Genomic DNA, 20,812 nt, shown 5'->3' on the forward strand with positions numbered 1-20,812 from the left:
CACACACGTATATATACTGCTGCTGTCCTGCGTTATGACTGCGTACCCTTCATATCTTTTATAAAATATCGGGCCACAAACAAACGTTCCTCAGTGAAGACGACGTGGAATTAAATTAAAGATGTCAGCACGGTCGGACAGTGAGTGGACCGGGTCTGGTTCTGGTTCTGGTTTATTTTTATTTATTTTTTACTAGAAATTTAAAATAATTGCTGAGCGTTTTTATAATTCATCCATTAAATTGATTTCCCTCCCTCAGGCGGCTCAAAAGTTTCATTTCATTTCTATGAAATTCAGCCTGTTGCGCTTTAAGCTCTGCAGATAAATAACCCATCAGACTCGGTTCTCACTCGACCATCAGGTGAAACTGATTTTATTTTGTGCCGAGAAGTCGAGCTGTGAACTCTTTGTTGTTGTCAGCTGAAGTCTCGTCGTCCACCGAACATTTCTGGAGCTTCACAGTAAAACAGAGTTGCAGTGTTCTGCTGAACAGCTGAAGCAGCTGGAGATGATTTAAACATCAGATGTCTCCATGCAGCTCGTCTGCTGTGACCACAGAGATCAACCTGACCTGAGGAGATGATGTTTACACCCACTTCAGACGCTGACACGTTGCTTGTTTTTTCATTGCTCATTGGTTGTTGTAGGCTCTAGGGCGGGCACAGAAGTCCTTTATAAAAGGGTGTGAAGTCAGAAGTTAGTCAGCTGAACTGTAGAAGTATGAACGCACATGTTTCAGGTATCTGTACTGTACTTGAGTATCTCTCTGACTTTCCCTCTCTACATCTGAACATCATCGTTGACATTCATTTGATCACAATCCTGTCTCCAGATCATTTAGTCACCCGGCTCTCAGCTCGAGGACTCACACTGAGTGTAGTTTTGGTGAGAAAACGATGAATTTGAATGTAACTTTTGTTTGTTTACAGGTTTAACAGCTTTAACGACCTGCTGTGTTGATGGACAGCTTCACTATTGGAGACGGTCGTTAAATTTAGGAGGCTCTATAACTCTGAAAATTAAATAATTAATGAGCATCCACATCATTCTCACTTCAAAATGCCAAACTGACCGGAGACATTTAACGTGTCACATCCTGAGATTTCTCCCACTTTACAGATAACAAGTGTTTCTCATCTCCACTGTTGCTCATGAAAAGTGTGAACTGAGGCTATTTTAACAGATTAAAACCTTTTTTTTACTATTTTATTAATTAATTCGTTTAGATGACAGAGAAAGAGAGGCGGATGTCGGAAGTTGGGTAACTGTGTTGGCCAGCTTGTGATGTCGTGAACAGGAAGAGAGGCGTGAGCCACAGGAAGTGGTCGTCGCGCCAGAGAGGGACTCCCTCTGATGGGAGGGGGCGAGTGACACCGACACTCCTGCAGAGAGAGAGAGAGAGAGAGAGGGAGAGAGAGAGAGAGGGAGAGAGAGACCACCTGTTCCCATGTGAGGTTCTCATCCACTCGGACACACACACACACGGAGTCGTGATCATCATGGCATGTGTTCTCTATGGGAACCACGACAGCTCCAAAATAGCTTCCTCTCACTGTGTGTGTGTGTGTGTGTGTGTGTGTGTGTGTGTGTGTGTGTGTGTGTGTGTGTGTGTGTGAGGATCTTCTTCCTTCTTGTTTTTAATGTAGGCAGTCGGTCACGTGACTTGTACTTCCTGTTGTTGTCGTGCTTTAACATCTCTAATAAAAACACAGGGAAATCTTATCTAACCTGAGTTTGGCCTCAGATGAAATCATCGCTCTCACAGTTTGTGCTTTTTCCAGAGATGAACACGTTTGAGTCACAGAAATAAGAAAATAATTCGACTGCTGCTCGTCTGGTGAGAAGCCACGACAGCTCCTGTGATCGCTGCCTCTCAAACCAGGCGCCATCTTTGTTTGGTATCATGAGATGGAGGCGCTTTGTGAAATATGTGAATATTCAGCACCAAGTTTGTTTTTGGACCATCCTCACCAGGAACACCGTGGTAGAGGTTGTCTGTGCAAGCAGCTTATTATGTTTATGTTTATTGTTTGGTGGCGACCTCTAGTGGTGGTAGTAAGTATGATGGAAGCAAAGGAGGAAGTCAGGTGATGTAGTTTTAAGAGCGACAGAGTCCGGAAACTACTTTCACCATGAAATCATCTACATTGAGATCTGGGAACATCTGGAAATCACTGTCCATCAACTTCGACTGAGGGTGAGCACCAAGCATCAATGATGACCTCTCCTTGTCCAGCTGTAGTCCTGCACTCCGGACAGAGACAGGTCTGTGTAAAGACGTGGTGGAGACGGGTCTGTGTAAAGACGTGGTGGAGACGGGTCTCTGTAAAGACGTGGTGGAGACAGGTCTGTGTAAAGACGTGATGGAGACGGGTCTCTGTAAAGACGTGGTGGAGACAGGTCTGTGTAAAGACGCGGTGGAGACGGGTCTCTGTAAAGACGGGGTGGAGACGGGTCTCTGTAAAGACGCGGTGGAGACGGGTCTCTGTAAAGACGTGGTGGAGACGGGTCTGTGTAAAGACGTGGTGGAGACGGGTCTGTGTAAAGACGCGGTGGAGATGGGTCTCTGTAAAGACGTGGTGGAGACAGGTCTCTGTAAAGACGCGGTGGAGACGGGTCTCTGTAAAGACGCGGTGTAGACGGGTCTCTGTAAAGACGTGGTGGAGACGGGTCTCTGTAAAGACGTGGTGGAGACGGGTCTCTGTAAAGACGCGGTGTGGTATAGCCGGTCAGGTTGGACGGTTGAAAGACGCCGCGGGCCGCGATGGTCTCATAGTCTGTTGCTCTTAATCAGCCACTTTCTGTTCAGATGCTGACGACAGTATTTTTGCCACAGTCAGTTCATGTTTCCCCAATTAAGACGAAAAATGAACAGTTAAAAAACAAACATGTTGAACTGATCGGTTCTTGTTCAGTTGAATTTTGTGCACAACAGAAGTGAAGTCGTTTAATAGAAGCAAGATCATTATGAACTTTTTGGAGACTAATTGTGTCATTTTTCTTCCTGTCGTCAGTGTGTTCGCTTTTATCTGTACCTCTGTCTCACACACACACACACACACACACACACACACACACACACACACACACAGTTGTATATACATACAGTACCTTCCTCTTCAGGCCGTCCCTCCCTCTCTCTCTCTCTGCAGTCTGTAATTTATCACCTCTCTCTATCAGCGTGTCAGTTTTTACAGGCTGAATCCCTCTGCACTAAAACTGCTGCTGGAAACTGCCTCCGTGTGTGTTTGTGTGTGTGTGTGTATACAGGCTTTATGTCTTTGTGTAGCATGTGCGTCATGTCACTCGTCTGACTGACATCTCTTTCTTGGCGTGCACCTGTGTGTGCGCGTGATGCGACACTGTAACCTTGGCGGCCGCTGCGTTCGTCTGAGGCGTCGTATTTCCTGCAGTCTGCCGTTTCCCCTCCAGTTCTTGTCACAGTGCTGAGGCTCAGAGCTTTTTGTTTCACTTTCAGACACATTTGCGAGTTTGTTTCTCCATCTTTTGGACGTGCGGAGGGTGGTTTTTTTTTTGGATGGAGTGCTGCAGCTCGTCCTTGGCGGCGTCTCTGTTGCCACCTTTAGTCAGCTGGCAGCGTCAGAAGTCACATCACAGCTTCACTGTTGGCTGCTGCCATGCTGGTTAGTCAGAACAACTTCTTGGCAGCAAAACAAGGGATTTTCTCAGCAACTTTCACACATGATGAATCATGTTTCACTTCCTCCAGAGCTCTTACATCGGTGCACATTTTATCTGTCTGTGCTGCACAATAATCTGCCATAGTTTTCATACCTGGTGCCTATTAGCTCTTATCTGTTCTGTATTAATACGACATAAAACAAATGTGGCTGATGGAGGGGTCTGAAGGTGATCAGGTGACATCATCCATCGACACCAACATTCATATTTGAGATTGATCGACACTAACCTCTAATGTGATCATTAAAGAGTCACGAGGAGGATCGAGAGATTTTACAGATGAGTAATAACCTGAACTGAAGAGATTCTGAGTAAAGGAACAGTCCACCCAAAAATGTAAATCCATCACTCATCATCTCCTCCCTCCATGCTGACGAAGGTTAAAAAAACATTTCTGGAGCTTCACAGTAAAACAGAGTTGCAGCATTCTGCTAAACAACTGAAGCAGCTGGAGAATTGATTTAAAACATGAGATGTCTCCACACAGCTCGTCTGCTGTGATCACAGTCTGCAGGAGAGAAGAGATCACAACCTGATCTGAGGAGACGTTATTAACACCCTTTATTAATCTGAAGTCTTCACTGTAGCTGCTGGGATAAAAGTGTTAACGTGCACCCTGAAGCCACTTCTGAAACGGGTACACAAGGTTAAGCTGTGGAGGGTGCGTAAGGTAGTTTGTTGGTTGCTAAGGTGTTAGCAGTGTTTGTCTGTACATTTACAGGGCGGTATGGATTTCATGGCGAGCTAACGTGATGCTACACTGGGTCGACAATGGACATTATCTTAAAATGTCAAAAAAACAACAACAAAAAACACACAAAATGGCTCCATACAGCTCGTCCGCTGCCCAAACTAAAAGACGTTATGTGCAACCCCCAACATGTGGTCGAGCTTGTGCACCCACTTCAGACGGGGTGCATGCTAACAATTTTATCTTATCAGCTACAGAGTATTTCAACTCAATAAAGGGTGTAAAAAAAATATTTTTTAGATCTTTTTGTGATCTCGGTTGATTCGTGTTGAGACATTGCTAAACAGACGGATGCTACATCAGAGTGTCCTACGCATTTATGGGTCAGTTTGGTTTTAGATGCTAGCTAACGTTAGCTTCACAGACTTGACAGCTGTCACTGGTGGATTACCTGTCCAACAAATGTAGTTCAGGACAACAGCTAGATATCATGTTACCAGTGAGCGTGTTGACTTTGTCTTTAACAGTCAAACAAATGGAACAAAATGTTGCGAGCGCTCAGATCAAACAGGTTTCCTCGTCTCGTGGCTGAGGATTAAAACACCGCAGGAACAGACTCTGCGGTCCCGGCTGTGTCATCAGACATTAGAAGAAGATACGAGCAGAGACGTGTGAAGAGTTTCACCGATAAACAGCCAAACAGCAGCGACTCTCCCTCTGGACTCATTAAAGTTTGATCCTATCTAATATTTTCATTTTCTCAAGTTCTCAACTCTGTGTTTTAAAAATCCATGTGATCATTTCTGCTTCAAAAACTCTCTCTGATTTCCTGCTCTGCTCTCAGTTCTGAGGGTTTCAGGGTCACAGACAGGTCTGCGTGACCTCTGACCTTTGAGATGCCTAAAACAGAATTTAAAATATGGCTTCGGAAACGAAAAAGAAAATCTGTTTTATTTTCTGGCGCAGTCTGAATGCTGCTGCTGCAAAGAAACATGAAAGTTGATTTTTTTTCTGCCTGAAAATCTGAATTTTTGAAGGTTTTTGAAATCTTAACAATCATAAATGCAGATTATCTTGTCGTGTTGGATCGTATTTCTGTGCGGGAGGTTTTTTCCTCTCACTGTCTATTTAAATCTGCTCAGCTCAGGTCTCTGCAGTTTTAAACGCTCTGTGTGCGTATTTACTGTACATGTGTGTCCGCGTGCGTAGGCGTCCATATGTGTCTGTGTGGTGCCATGGGAACAGACATATGGCAGCGATCACATGCTTGGAAGAAGGTCAGTCCAAAAGAGGAGGAGGAATTGTATCCACTTTTTGTGTCAGTACAGGAACGACAATGCTGATGTAGTTTTGGTGAATAATTAGCGTGAACCCTCGCCACAGCAGGATCACGCATGTCCGCCGCAGGTCGAGCTATATATTATCTGGAAATGTCACATGACCTTTTGTCATCATGAAAGATGAACGGCCTCTTCACCTTTTCCAGACCATCAGACATTTCTCAGGTCCAGAGAGAGTCTGTCGCTGCAGCATGACGGAGATCAAACTCCAGATTACTATGAATGCAGTTATTATTGGTGATCAGTCTTTGGGTGGAGACTAAAGAAGTTTATTTACATCTCGGTCAGAGCTGAGATGATCGGGTAAATCCGCTCACAGAAGCAGAAGTGACAAACTAGTTCCTCTCTTGTTCCAGCTCGCAGAGTTTTGGACCATTTGTCAGACAAAAGAAGCCATTTGAAGATGTTATCTTGGGCTCTGGGAACATCTTGACATATGAAATACAGTCAGCAAGAAAATATCATCAAATATTTATTCAAAGACCTTTCTCTTCGCTTGGCAATTGAAAGTTTGCTGCAAAGTGGAACCATGAGCATATTTGCAGATGTGGAGAAAGTTTAATATATTCTTTGAGAAAAAGGCTTTCATAAAAAAAGTTGTTAATAAAAAAAAAAGGGTATAAGGCATTGAAATACTGACAGAAATGTGTCTGTTGCATAATGTTGGTCAGAGTGCCACTTGGTATAAGATACCTGCACAACAACTTCCTTTCATTAAATCAACTGTCTGTTATTTTTCAGCTTTATTACTGAAACACAACCCGCAGCATCAAATCCATCATGGTTAAAGGCTGCTCCTGGCTAACGTCCGGTCTCAGGAAGAGGAAATGCAAAAGTCAGAGTGTTGTACCCACGTCTTTACAGAGACCTGTCTCACACGTCTTTACAGAGACCTGTCTCCACCACGTCTTTACAGAGACCTATCTCCACCACGTCTTTACAGAGACCTGTCTCCACCACGTCTTTACACAGACCTGTCTCCACCATGTCTTTACACAGACCCATCTCCACCACGTCTTTACACAGACCTGTCTCCACCACGTCTTTACAGAGACCTGTCTCGCACGTCTTTACAGAGACCTGTCTCCATCACATTTTTACGGAGACCCGTCTCCACCACGTCTTTACACAGACCCATCTCCACCACGTCTTTACACAGACCTGTCTCCACCACGTCTTTACAGAGACCTGTCTCGCACGTCTTTACAGAGACCTGTCTCCATCACATCTTTACAGAGACCCATCTCCACCACGTCTTTACAGAGACCCGTCTTTACAGAGACCTGTCTCCACCACGTCTTTACAGAGACCCGTCTCCACCACGTCTTTACAGAGACCTGTCTCCACCACGTCTTTACAGAGACCTGTCTCCACCATGTCTTTACAGAGACCCGTCTTTACAGAGACCCGTCTCCACCACGTCTTTACACAGACCTGTCTCCACCACGTCTTTACAGAAACCCGTCTCCACCACGTCTTTACAGAGACCTGTCTCCACCACGTCTTTACAGAGACCTGTCTCCACCACATTTTTACGGAGACCCGTCTCCACCACGTCTTTACAGAGACCTGTCTCCACCACGTCTTTACAGAGACCTGTCTCCACCATGTCTTTACAGAGACCCGTCTTTACAGAGACCCGTCTCCACCACGTCTTTACACAGACCTGTCTCCACCATGTCTTTACACAGACCTGTCTCCACCATGTCTTTACAGAGACCCGTCTCCACCACGTCTTTACAGAGACCTGTCTCCACCATGTCTTTACAGAGACCCGTCTTTACAGAGACCCGTGTCCACCACGTCTTTACACAGACCTGTCTCCACCATGTCTTTACAGAGACCCGTCTTTACAGAGACCCGTCTCCACCACGTCTTTACACAGACCTGTCTCCACCATGTCTTTACAGAGACCCGTCTTTACAGAGACCCGTCTCCACCACATCTTTACACAGACCTGTCTCCACCATGTCTTTACAGAGACCCGTCTTTACAGAGACCTGTCTCCACCACGTCTTTACAGAGACCTGTCTCCACCACGTCTTTACAGAGACCCGTCTCCATCACATCTTTACAGAAACCCGTCTCCACCACGTCTTTACAGAGACCTGTCTCCACCACGTCTTTACAGAAACCCGTCTCCACCACGTCTTTACAGAGACCTGTCAGATGGTGAATCTTAACCATAATATCAATTTTCCAATCTAGAAATCTAACCTGCAGACCTGAACTATACTTTCAAGGATTTCCTCCAGAAAATTGTTAAGCTGAGGTTGTAATCCACTCAGATCTTGAGGGTTGTCTTTTCAGTACATTAGATGAATCACATACACGTAATTACCCTGTTATACAAACATAAGTGGTCCTAAAACACTTCCCTGTGGGGCTCCACATGTTTGAGGTTGACTTCTACTTGAATGACCTTGAACACCTGAACTCTAAAATCTATTGGTTCAATATGAAGAAACGGTGACGGATTCAAAACAGTGTTCACCATCATTAAATGTGACAAGATGTGAGACATGGCGTCTCTTCTTTTTACCCCTAAAGTGTTTTAATCTTTATGAAATAAGTGGTCTTTGCTTCAGGCACTGCAGGAAACCCTGTGAAGACACGAGTGCTCTGCAGAGGACGTCTTCAGTTCTGGTCTTTACGTGACCTTTCCTTTAGCGCCTGTCTTCGGACAAATTATGAACTTTGTGCACAAGACGAATAAAGGCCGAGCTGCCGTGACCTTTACTGAACATATTAATCTTTTTCAGAGGAAGAGCGTTTTGGGGGGATTTTACAGCTTTTTCCTCCAAATAAAAATGTTGTGTTGTTTATAATGATGGGGTGTGATGATCGTTGTAACCTGTAGGGGACACTATCAGTGCTTTTACTGCCGTATGTCATCATGAAATTATTCCTCATCGTACTTTACTTTTATGTTCCTGTAAAAGTCGTAATGACCTTCAGATGTCCCCATACACAACAACCAGGTTTACAGTGTGTGTGTGTGTGTGTGTGTGTGTGTGTGTGTGTGTGTGTGTGTGTGTGTGTGTGTGTGTGTGTGTGTGTGTGTGTGACCTCAGCACCGTCCAGTCCAGTATAATATGACACCAGAAGCAGAGCAGAGGTAAAAGCTTCGTGGATTTAGGAACAATAATCCATTTTGCTGCAATGCCACTGCAATGCAACACCCTTTGTCTTGTTCGGGGATGCTCCCTGTGTGCGTGTGTGTGTGCGTGTGTGTGTGCGTGTGTGATTGTGCGTGTGTGTCTGTGTGAATGGACAAATATTTGAGGGGGACAGATAAAAGGATGACTGTCTCGTCTCCTGTTGGAGGTTAAATGATGGAAAGAAGGAAAAGAGCAGAGAAACAGACTCAGCTGAACCTTCGTTGTTTTTGATGTTTGTGCGTTACAGCAATTATAAAGTAATAATCAAAGTGTGTGTGTGTGTGTGTGTGTGTGTGTGCGTGTGTGTGTGTGTTTGTTGGCTGCCATGTCTCTCACCTCATCTGACTTCCACTGAGAAGCTGGTGATTTGTTTATGATGGGCTGTGATTCACATCCTGCTGCCTCCCTCTCTCCTGTCCACTGATATGATGGATGTAATGACTGAAGCCTCTTTGACTGATAGTGAGCTCCTGAACCTGCTCGTGACGGTAGACGAGCCGAGCTGGTGAAGGAGGAGACCAAACCTGAGCTAAAAGGACGGGAAATATTGGACGACTCCAGTAGGATGTCCAGGAAGTGTAAAGAGGAGTTCTGCTGCACCCTGGTGGCCAAAAAGCAAATCATGCAGCTTTAAGTCCACGTTCGTCATCCGAGGATACTTTGATAAAAACACTACATGACAGTTCACCTGCAAACAGAAAGTTAACGACGTTTAAAATGTAAAAGAAAAACACTAGATGACACACCTAGCTTAGCGTTAGCACGCAGCTAGCTTAGTGTTAGCCTGCAGCGTCTCCTCCACGCTCTTCTCCTGTGTGATGAAGACGATCAGCTGGAGGAAACTCTGACAGCGTCGCACATGTTGGTTTATTTTCTTTTTCAGAGATCCTTTAATGATTTGTTTGAGAAGAGGGTTCACTTGTGGAGAAAAAACTGAACCAAACTGATGACATTTCCAAAGATCCTTTATTGATTTGGTTGTGAAGAGGGTTTACTCTAAACAGATTTGAGAAACTGAACTTTGTGACAAACTGAATTTCTATATATTGTTGTTTATTGTTGAATCACTGAAGGATGCTATTTTTTGTTGAACTCTGGAATCTTTATTTTTGGTGAATATTATTTCAACTCATCAAAAAGACTGCAGGATAAAGTCAAGCTGTTGTTGTAAAATACCCCTATTTAAAATTAAAAAGAGTAAATGACAGTTTTCAGGCCATAAAACCAACAATCTGTTGACCTTTACAACTCCAGATGTGATGGCAGAGCCGTCAGTGATGGAAAAACATGTTCAAATTAAAAATATGATCAAATCGCAGCGTTAAAATCAAAAGTCAAATCAATCGTTTGAACACTGCTTGAACAGAGATGGATAAAACACGTTTGACTGCACGCACCAACATCACTTGATGCAGGAATGAATACTGATTGAACCCTTTACATGACAAAAAGGTTTTTTTTGTGGAAACGGTAATAAACTCTCTCAGTTGGGTCAAAAATGTCAAATATAAACTTCAGAACATTAAATGTGCAATAAAGCAGAAAAGTGACGATGTTGTGTGAGGTTTTAAAATTGGATGATATTTCTGTGATTGTCTTTGTTTGTCTGTTTGTGTTTATCTTTATAAGTTTCTGACACGCAGCTACATGCTAATATTGTTTCTTGTCTTTCAGCTCCATGGACCAATCATCATGAGACTTGTCAGGACCCCCTTCCCGTTGCTCCTCCCTCTCCTCCAGTCCCCGCCCCTTCCTCTGCTCCATCGCTGCTGTCTGTCAACGCTCTTAGCCAATAGCAGCGCAGCATCACACAGACGCCTCAGCACAGACGGCTCCACCCCTCAGCCTGTGATTGGTCAGGACTCGGTGGAGTTGCTGGGCCACTCCTACCCGCGCGATGACTACACCAACGTCACGCCGAGGATCTTGGCCATGGTCGGCCGAAATCTCCACAACCAGTCCCATCATCCTCTGTGGCTGATCAAGGAGCGGATCAAAGCTCACTTCTACAGGTACGAATCAAGTAAAGGTGAAGTCCGCCATCTTCTTGGTACATGTTCAACTATTACTCAGGAACTGCCTAAACTTTTACAGCCAGTGATCAGTCAGTATTTGAGGAGTTGGGAATGAGACTCAAAAATCAACTATCTCACCAACAGGAAGTTGTAAGTCTTGAGCAGAAGGGCCTAAACATGAAACTATCGATCATTATCTGAAATCATCGAACATTTAGTTGGCACGACTTCTGAGCATCGAGACTCATAGACTATCTTTCTCCTACCGGTAATGTTTCTGATGAGTCAACATTGACCCTGGAGCTACACCATCAGGATGTTCATGGTTTTTTTTACTTTTTCAGAGATCCTTCATTGATTTGTTTGGGAAGAGGGTTCGCTCAGATAGTTGATCATGTGGACTTTCGTGGTCTCCAGAGGATGCATCTTAATCTTGACCTCCTGACCCTCCTCTACTGTAATCAGGTCAAAACTTCCACTTGTACACAAAAATATCTCAAAACTGAACCTGGAAGGTCAGAAGTGTTTTGGTGTAAGTGCCAGTCGAGCGGTTGTCATTGGGCTGATTAGGCGCCATCTTTGCATCCAGTTCTGAATAATATGTCGATGGTCAGACCGGCCTCACAGAGCTGCTAGCGTGACTGAACACTGTGTTTAACTGTGTCAGCTCGGCAGCGAGCTGTTCTGACAAACTACAAATGTTCTATTGTTGTGAAATTTTAACTTTATATGTGAATCTTCACACTTCAGGTGTGAATGTTCACACGACTCCCTGATTTAATGTCCTCGGAGTGTGTGTGTGTGTGTGTGTGTGTGTGTGTGTGTGTGTGTGTGTGTGTGTGTGTGTGTGTGTGTGTGCGTGCGTGTGTGTGTGATCCCCACACACACACACACACACACACATCCAGATAAAACCAGTCTGTCCTTTAAATCAGCTGCTGTTATGGTGCCACATGTTGTTGTATATGTGAGTGTTGTTTCTGTATTTTGGGAGCACAAACTGCTGACTGACTCTCTGCAGCCTCGCTGTGTCTTCAGGGACGGTCGGGTGTAAAGTTTGCTGCACTGCACGCAGCAGTGAAATATAGTGAGGCTGCTGGTTATGTTCCACAGCCGCCATAAAAAACCAACACGCAGCAGCCAGCGCATTAATAATGCTGCATTAATAAGTCATTAAGAAGTCACAGAGTGTGTGGTCTGACAGTGGTTTATGACTCTGCCATTTCACAGGTCGTGAACTTTACTCTTTAGAAAATCCTGTATGCTCTGATAGCAGCAGGACAGCAGACTCTGAGGACACCTGAGGGCTGCTGGGTAATTTTCAAACAAGATGAGAACTTGATCAACAGCTGCTTCACATTAACGCTGCTTTTCTCTGTCTGGTTTGACTTCTTCAGTTTCTTTTGAGGCGGATTTTAATGAATCCTACAACATGAATAAAATACTGTTAATAAGAGTCACAGTCAGGAAGCTGCGATGTTGTCAGAACAATTAATGCAGATTCAACCAATCCATGTGAATTCTGCATGATCTTGCAATTTTGTCCAATTGCAGCAACTAATCATCATAGTTTCCTGCAAGTTTTACCAATCAGAGCAGAGCAAAATGTGCAGTGTTAACGTCTGTCGCTGTATGATGGACACTGATCCTCTGAGGTTTTCTATCTGTTAGTTTTTATATGACTCTTCTCCAGCTGTGTGTTCTTGTTCCTCTCTGTCATCGTTGTTTGTTTTTGACGTCTTCACATCGTCCACGTCAGCTCTGCTCATTCATCTTCTCTCTCCACCCTCCACAGCGCCTACGTCGGTCGCTGGGGAAACCCACTCTTCTCTGTCCATGATAACCTGAGCCCCGTGGTGACTGTGGAGCAAAACTTTGACAGGTCAGCACATTAATGATTGATTTATTAATGATTAACTGACTGGTTAAACAGTCAAACATTTCACAGACACACAAAGATATAAAATGTGAGACTTCTGCATCAAAATGTCTAAACCAACTGGACCTTTGTTCTGCATGTTGTTGAGTTGTGTTCTCACATCATCACAAACGTTTCCAACAAAGTTAAACAGAGAAATCCTCCAGTGTCCTCGAGGTGACGCTGAGTTTCATCTGGTCGTCTGTGGCTGTAACTTCAGGAGAGAGTCAGAGAGAGAGGAAGGAAGTCTGAGAGCGAGACCAAACACAACCAGAAGAAAACTTTAACACATCAGACAGTTGAGCTGAAGCTCTGAGTGAAGTCAGCACTCAGCAGAGACTCTGGTTCTGGTTCTGGTTCTGGTTCTCTGTCTCCTCTCTGTAACGTTACCTTCATGAAGTAAAGTCCATTTCCCCTCCAGCTCCAGTCAGCAGTCAACATTACAGAACAGAACCACCCGACAGTGGAGGTCACCTCCGGATCACTGCTGCAGTCAGGTTGATAAACAGGAGTGAAGATAAATCCACTTTTTAATCCCACAAGTTCAAAAGTAACTCTGAGCTCTCCTCCCGTCGGTGAACGGCTCCGGATCAGAACCTGATGAGACTCCAGGTGTTAATTCCTCCAGCAGGTCTGGATCTGATCCAGACTCTCTCCTGTGTTTTGGTTTGGTTTGATTGAAAACTGTCAATATCTTGAAGTTTTGCTTCAGAGGAAGTGAGATGATTCGTTAAGAGCGAATAAATTGAGTTAAAACAGAATCTTGTGACTGATTCAAGTTAAATAATTTTTGATTTTATTTTATGTTCATATGTTTCTCTTTTCTAACTCAGTTTTAGGAGCTACAAACAACAAGAGTTGAGACTTTTAAATGCACATAAGTGAAACATCAGCAGTCAGCAGAGTTCTGAGTCGTTATCGAAGCATAAATGTCACTTTAAACATTTGACTGAATGCGTTCGTGGAAACATTGATGTGTTTTTGCTGTAATTCGTGAAGTGAATCTGTTTTTCCTGATTTGATCGACAGCTTGCTGATCCCGCCCGACCATCCCAGCAGGAAACGAGGAGATAACTACTACCTGAACAGGTGAGTGACACTGCTCACCACCCACAATGCATCTGTAGTGATGGTGTTTGTCCTGCAGCTTCTCTGTTTGTATTCCAGGTTAGTTTTTGTTGCACTTGAGCAAAGCGCTGGCGTCAGAGGTGTGGCTGGTTGTAGCTGCGGTGGTGTCAAAGTGTCAAAGGGTCTCAGAAGAACTGGATCTTCATCAGCCCAGTCCGGGGGCTGAAACATCAGACTGATAATGAATAATAATGAACTGTTGAGGCTGAGATTACACATACAGAATCACTAAAACGATGATATTCAGCTCCAAGGATCAATCTGGAGTACAACTGAAGGAAGTAAACATGAAGTTTACCTAAAAAGACTTCAGGGGTTAGGGACATAAAGCGACATCAAATTTGAAATTATAAAATCGGGAAACTCTAAAAATAAGTTCCTTGAGTGCTGATCGATCAGCTGACGTCAGTTTTTTATCACTGAACTTGTTTCTGATTGTGTTGATGAGCAGGAAGACGATGCTACGCGCCCACACCTCCGCCCACCAGAGGGAGCTGGTGAGGTCCGGTCTGGATGCGTTCCTATTGGCCGGAGACGTTTACAGGCGGGACGAGATCGACGCCAGTCACTACCCCGTCTTCCACCAGATGGAGGGAGTGCGGCTCTTCTCCGACCACGAGGTAGGACGCCGTGTCTGTGAGAGTTAGTACTCCTCAGTCTTCAGGATGTTCCAGATGTTTCTTTGTCCTGCAGCTGTTCTCCAAGGTGCAGAACGGTGACGAGCTGTCGCTGTTTGAGTCCGGAGGTCGACGGTCGCCTCACAAACAGGAAACACACAGTCTGGAGGCCGTCAAGCTGCTGGAGTTCGACCTGAAACACACTCTGACTCGACTCGTCACTCACCTGTTCGGACAAGGTGAGACCGCCAGGGCCAGGAAGTGACATCATATCCTGTCTTTTTACAGGTTACTAAGATTCTTCTTCTTCTTCTTCTTCTTCTTCTTCTTCTTCTTCTTCTTCTTCTTCTTCCTCTCCTCTCCTCAGATGTGGAGGTGCGGTGGGTCGACTGTTACTTCCCCTTCACTCATCCCTCCTTTGAGATGGAGGTGCGTTTCCAGGGCGACTGGATGGAGGTGCTGGGCTGTGGACTGATGGAGCAGGAGCTGCTAAACTCTGGTCAGCACACACACACACACACACACACACACACACACACACACACACAGTGTCTCTGTGTGGGTGGACAGCAGTTTGTGGTTGTGTGAATGAAACAGTCGCTGCCTGCAGCCAGTGTTGTTTCTCTGGCAGGTTTTATTTATTTTCCTGCAGTCGGGTCAAAGGGGACTCAGAACGTCCCGCCCACGTTCACACATTAAATTCTCTTCCTCGTGTCCATTAACATCCTGTTCTGAAAACCCAACGAAGCTCCAGAAACATTTTGAATCGTTCAGTGTGTCACTGTCGGCAGGTTACTGACGGGCGATGACGTCAGCAGCCTCACGTCAGGTTGTGTCTCTGTGACGGACCTGTGTTCAGTGTGTCAGGAAGCTCAAGAACACACACACACACACACACACACACACACACACACACACACACACACACACACACACACACAGTGTGTACACAGACAGGTCAGAGATTGATCTGTGGATTGGTCCGTCAGTGTTGGACACACAAAGACAGAACAAACACTTTTACAACGAAACAACTCAAACACACACATGCAGACATGTGTCCTCTCTCTCTCTCTCTCTCTCTCTCTCTCTCTCTCTCTCCCTCTCTCTCTCTCTCTCTCTCTCTCTCTCTCTGTGTCTCTCGCCCCTCTCTCTCCCCTGTCAGCCTGCTAAGTGGCTAGCTTGCTGCTTTGCCCTTGAACAAAGCTGTAGCCCTGCGCTCCACTTCACCGCTGCTTGTTCCAATCAATAATACATGCTTTAAGACGCAAAGAGCGGCCGGATCAGTCCAACACTACTCTGTGAGTGTGTGTGTGTGTGCGTGTGTGTGTGTCAGAGAGCACTTAGTTAAGAAAATGTCTCTTTACGTTGACACACTTCACGCTGACTTGCGTGCACATTTTGGTGTCTGGAGAAGTTTGTTCAGACGTGAGTGAACTTAAATACACTTTGAGATAAAGTGAACATGGCGACAGCTTCTATTAAAGGTGGAGTCTTAACTTCAGGTGGTAACATGATACTGTAACTGTAATATTATTGAACTCTCATCAGAAAAGCATCATTTCTTAAAGTAATATATTACTGTAACAAGGTTACTTTTGTGATGATTACTCAGTCGACTGAAAGACAATTAGCAGCTCTGTTTGAAGCACGCATGCAAAAGATTTTAAATTTCCTGTATATTTAATATTTTAGTTTTTGGGACCAAACATTTGAAGTTGTGACGCTGGACTCCAGACTCAGTTTTAAAGTTTCTCTTCTGTCTTGATTTGACCTCTGAACTCTGCACACAGTGACACCAGTTTGTCCTGCAGCTGCAGTTTCCTCCCCTGCCAGAGGGGGGAGCTGCCGGTCAGACCGGGAGGAGGTGCAGGACGTGTGGAGAGCCCCTCCATCACTCCTGCAGAAATCATTTTCACCTCCTCTATTATTGAACACAGATCCCTCTCACTGCTCACCTGTCTCTCTCTCATTTGCGTGCACCTAGCTCTACGTCTGCAGGTGTGTGTGTGTGTGTGTGTGTGCACATGTATGTGTGTGTGTGTGTGCACGTCTGAATCCATTTCCTGCAGTGCACCACGACTGAAATAGACTGTTTCAGGACACATACAGCGAGATGGAAGCGCCTTTGGCCATTTTACACTTTGGCTGTGCCTCTGTGTGTGTGTGTGTGTGTGTGTGTGTGTGTGTGTGTGTGTGTGTGTGTGTGTGTGTGTGTGTGTGTGTGTGTGTGTGTGACTCTGTTCTCCATGTATTTCCTCCTGACAGTCGGAGCAGTAGGAGGTTAAATTGATGCTGAGGTCCAAACAGAGGCAGAGGAAGTAGAAACTCTATCAAAGACACACACACACACACACACACACACACAGCTTGTTGTTGTTGTGAGTCTTTAGATTTGTGTCCTGAAGGGAGGGTGAACAGTTCTACTATTATGTCTTTATGTAGTTTTTTATGATACCAGCTAAGCTAGCTGACAGGCTAACCTAGCTAGTTAAAAACACCTTCTTGATTATCTATCTATAATTAACCTCAAAATCCAGAATCTGTTGGATAAAATATGTCAATATGCAATAATGTCTAGTGCTAGTTTACAAATGTTAGCATGCTAACAGACTAAATTAAGATGGTTAACATTTCCCCTCCAGCTCCAGTCAGCAGTCAGAACAGAACCACCCGACAGTGGAGGTCACCTCCGGACCACTGCTGCAGTCAGGCTGATCAACAGGAGTGAAGATAATTGCATTTTTACATAAACGTTAAAATTACACATATTTCTGCAGTTTTCAGTTTCGCCGTCCCTCCAAATATGGTTTTGTGTCATAGTACTGTTTTTTTAAAACAGGAAAATCCCCAAAATCTCAGAAAGGAACAAAATACTTAGAAAGCTCATGTGAGACATCAACAAAGAAATATTACACTCTTCTGATATTTGAGCTGGAATGTAACTAAATACATTTACTGAAGTACTCTACTTCAATACAGTTTTGAGGTACTTTGCTTAAGTTTTTCCATTTTCTGCTCCGGATTTTGTTTTATTTGAATCTAATTGGAAGTATTTGAATGTTTGTGTTTATGTTTGCCGTGTGTCGTGTGGACGATTCTTAAAATGAAGATGAAGATGAGCGACGATCACGACCTCCTTCCTCCTTCATGACGCTCCTCTTCCTCCCTTTGTTTCTGTCTCCTGTTTCTTCATTCATCTCTCACTGAAAACTGAACACATCAGCAGTTGTAGCTGAACACATGATGTCGCTCTGCACTTCATTCACAACACACTCCACTGTGTGTGTGTGTGTGTGTGTGTGTGTGTGTGTGTGTGTGTGTGTGTGTGTGTGTGTGTGTGTGTGAGTGGTGAGTGAGAGAGAGATAACATTGGCAGTGTCTCTCTGCCCTTGGCACTGCAGCAATGCTCTTGACATTCATGCTGTGGAGACACACACACACACACACACACACACACACACGCACACACACACACACACACACACTTCTCTGCTCGCGTTTCATTCTTCGTCTTTCCTTAATTTGCTCACTCTCTTGACTGCCGGAGTCAAGTTTGTCAGCATGTCACACACACTTGTGCACACACACACACACACACGTGCACACACACACACACACGTGCACACGCCTGCCTCATTCTCACTCTCTCAACTCTCTTCACACTCTCCACCTCCCCTTCGTATCCACTGCGGCAGTGTGGCTCCGTTACCTTGGAAACCACTCATTCACCCCCCCCAACACACACACACACACACACACACACACACACACACACCCTATCAGCTCCCCCCAATCCCCTATACACACACACACACACACACACAGACTCACACACACACTTTTTTCTGGAGCAGTGAGAGTGAGAGACAATGAGGAAGAGCCGGCGAAGAGGGGGCGAGAGAGCATAGGAGTCAATGTGATGAGGAGAGAGAGAGAGAGAGAGAGGGAAGAAGGGAAGAAGGGATGAGCGCAGAGGAAGCAAGGAAGGGAAGGAAAGAAGGAGGCGAGGTAGGAAGGGAAGAGACATAATAGGGAGAAGATGGAGGGAAAATTAAACGAGTGGCAGGGTGGAAGTGGCAACAGGGGACACCAGTTGGTGTGTGTGTGTGTGTGTGTGTGTGTGTGTGTGTGTGTGTGTGTGTGTGTGTGTTATTTAATGGTGTGGTAGCGTGACTGCCATATGTGTTGCCTGAGGCCCAGAGTGATGAGGGAGAGAGTTAATGAGAGGTGTAAGAGGAGGGAACGAGGGAGGATGGGGGAGAAGAAAGTAATGAGAGAGGAGAGGAGGGGGGGAAGGATTGGGGGAGGAGAAGAGGGATAAGATGGAGAGGGAGGAAAGGAAGGAGGAATGAGGGAAGTGGAAAAGGAGGTGGGAAAAAAGGGAAATAAGCAAATGAGGAAATGAGAAAAGAAGAAGAGAAGACGTCATCGAGATCGAAAGGAAAAGTGAAAAGAATTGAGGAGGGACGAAAGAAGGACTGAAGCTGGCCCCGAGGAAAGGACGGAATAAGAGAGGAGGGAGGGAAAGAAGGAGGAGGGGAGAGGAGGCAGGGAGGTAGGAAAAGGAAAGAGATAGGAGGAACAAGGGGGCAAGGAAAGGAAACAACAGAACAAGGAAGGAAGGGAGATGAAGGAGAAATGAGGAAGGAAGAAGGATGTATGAGCAGAAAGAGTGCGGGAGGATGAAGAAGGAGAAAAGGAGCGAAAGGAGGAAAGAAACAAGCAAACAAGGGGACAGGAAGGAAGGAGGCGAGGAGAGGTGGTGGAGTAAGGAATGAGGGAGGGACAAGAAGAGAGATGAAAGGGTGAGAGAGCAAGGAAAGGAAAGAACAGAACAAGGAAGGAAGGAGGCATGAAAAACGAGAGGAAGGAGGAAGCATTCATGATTGAGGAAGGAAAGGAAAAGGAAGTGGAAGAAGAGAAGACGTCATCAAGGGAGGAAACAGGAAGGAGGAGAGGAAAGACTTGGAGGAAGAGATCGAGAAGGAAAAGTGAATAAAATGGAGGAAGGATGAAAGAAGGACTGAAGGTCGCCCCGAGGAAAGAACGAGAGAACAAGAGAGGAGGGAAGGGAAAAGGAAAGAGATGTGAAGGAAATGAGGGAGGATGAAGAGGGAGGAAGGAAGTGGAAGGAGGAAAGAAGGAAGCAAACGAGTGGACAGGAAGGAAAGAAGGGGAGGAGGAGGAGAGAGGAGGCAGGGAGAGGAAGAAGAAGGGAGGAGGGAGGAGGGGAGAAGAAGAAGGGAGGAGGGAGGAGAGAAGAAGAAGGGAGGAGGGAGGAGGAGAGAAGAAGAAGGGAGGAGGAGAGAGGAGGCAGGGAGGGGGAGGAGAGAAGAAGAAGGGAGTGAGGGAGGAGGGGAGAAGAAGAAGGGAGGAGGGAGGAGGAGAGGAAGAAGGGAGGAGGGGAGAAGAAGGGAGGAGGGAGGAGAGAAGAAGAAGGGAGTGAGGGAGGAGGGGAGAAGAAGGGAGGAGGGAGGAGGGGAGAAGAAGGGAGGAGGGAGGAGGGGAGAAGGAGGGAGGAGGGGAGAAGAAGGGAGGAGGGAGGAGAGAAGAAGAAGGGAGTGAGGGAGGAGGGGAGAAGAAGGGAGGAGGGAGGAGGGGAGAAGAAGGGAGGAGGGAGGAGGGGAGAAGAAGGGAGTGAGGGAGGAGGGGAGAAGAAGGGAGGAGGGAGAGGAGGAGATAAATGTCTTCATTAATTCACTGATGAGGGGAGAGCGAGGTAGAGACAGACTGGAGAGAGAGAGTCTATTTCTTCTTCTCTGCTTCTTTATTCATCAGGGTCCCCTGGAGACGGAGTCCCTGCACACACACACACACACACACACACACACACACACACACACACACACACACACACACACACACGTGAACTTGTGTCTTTATATTTCAGTATCTTTGTGTGTATCCTGTTATGTGTATATCAGTGTGTGTGTGTGTATCATTGAAGTTGTGTGTTTGTGTTTGCTCATCCATATTTCCATATGTTTACATTGTGTGTGTGTGTGTGTGTGTGTGTGTGTGTTTTGTATCTTTGAAATTGTGTCTTATTGTACTTGAATGTTTGTGTAGTTGTCTGTGTGTATTTTTCATGTGTTTGTGTTTGTGTGTTTTCAACTGTCTGACCGTGTGTGTGTGTGTGTGTGTGTGTGTGTGTGTGGCTCTTCTTTGTAAAGTGTGTCTATTTGTGTGTATGAAAGTGTTAGTGTGAGGTGTGTGTTTTGTATCTTTGAAGTTGTG

General features: G+C 45.4%; 1 protein-coding gene across 1 annotated transcript in view; it reads left to right on the forward strand.

Moving 5' to 3' along the window:
* Positions 1-20,812, forward strand: part of fars2 (phenylalanyl-tRNA synthetase 2, mitochondrial) — an 82,687-nt gene that overhangs the window by 19,741 nt on the left and 42,134 nt on the right. The window contains exons 3-8 of the mRNA XM_073487861.1: positions 10,569-10,906; positions 12,705-12,791; positions 13,857-13,916; positions 14,407-14,575; positions 14,649-14,811; positions 14,940-15,071. Coding sequence (XP_073343962.1) covers positions 10,587-10,906; positions 12,705-12,791; positions 13,857-13,916; positions 14,407-14,575; positions 14,649-14,811; positions 14,940-15,071 — 931 coding nt within the window. The 5' untranslated portion in view covers positions 10,569-10,586. The remainder of the gene's footprint in view (positions 1-10,568; positions 10,907-12,704; positions 12,792-13,856; positions 13,917-14,406; positions 14,576-14,648; positions 14,812-14,939; positions 15,072-20,812) is intronic.

The sequence above is a fragment of the Pagrus major genome, chromosome 19, assembly GCF_040436345.1.
Source record: "Pagrus major chromosome 19, Pma_NU_1.0".
Lineage (NCBI taxonomy): Eukaryota > Metazoa > Chordata > Actinopteri > Spariformes > Sparidae > Pagrus > Pagrus major.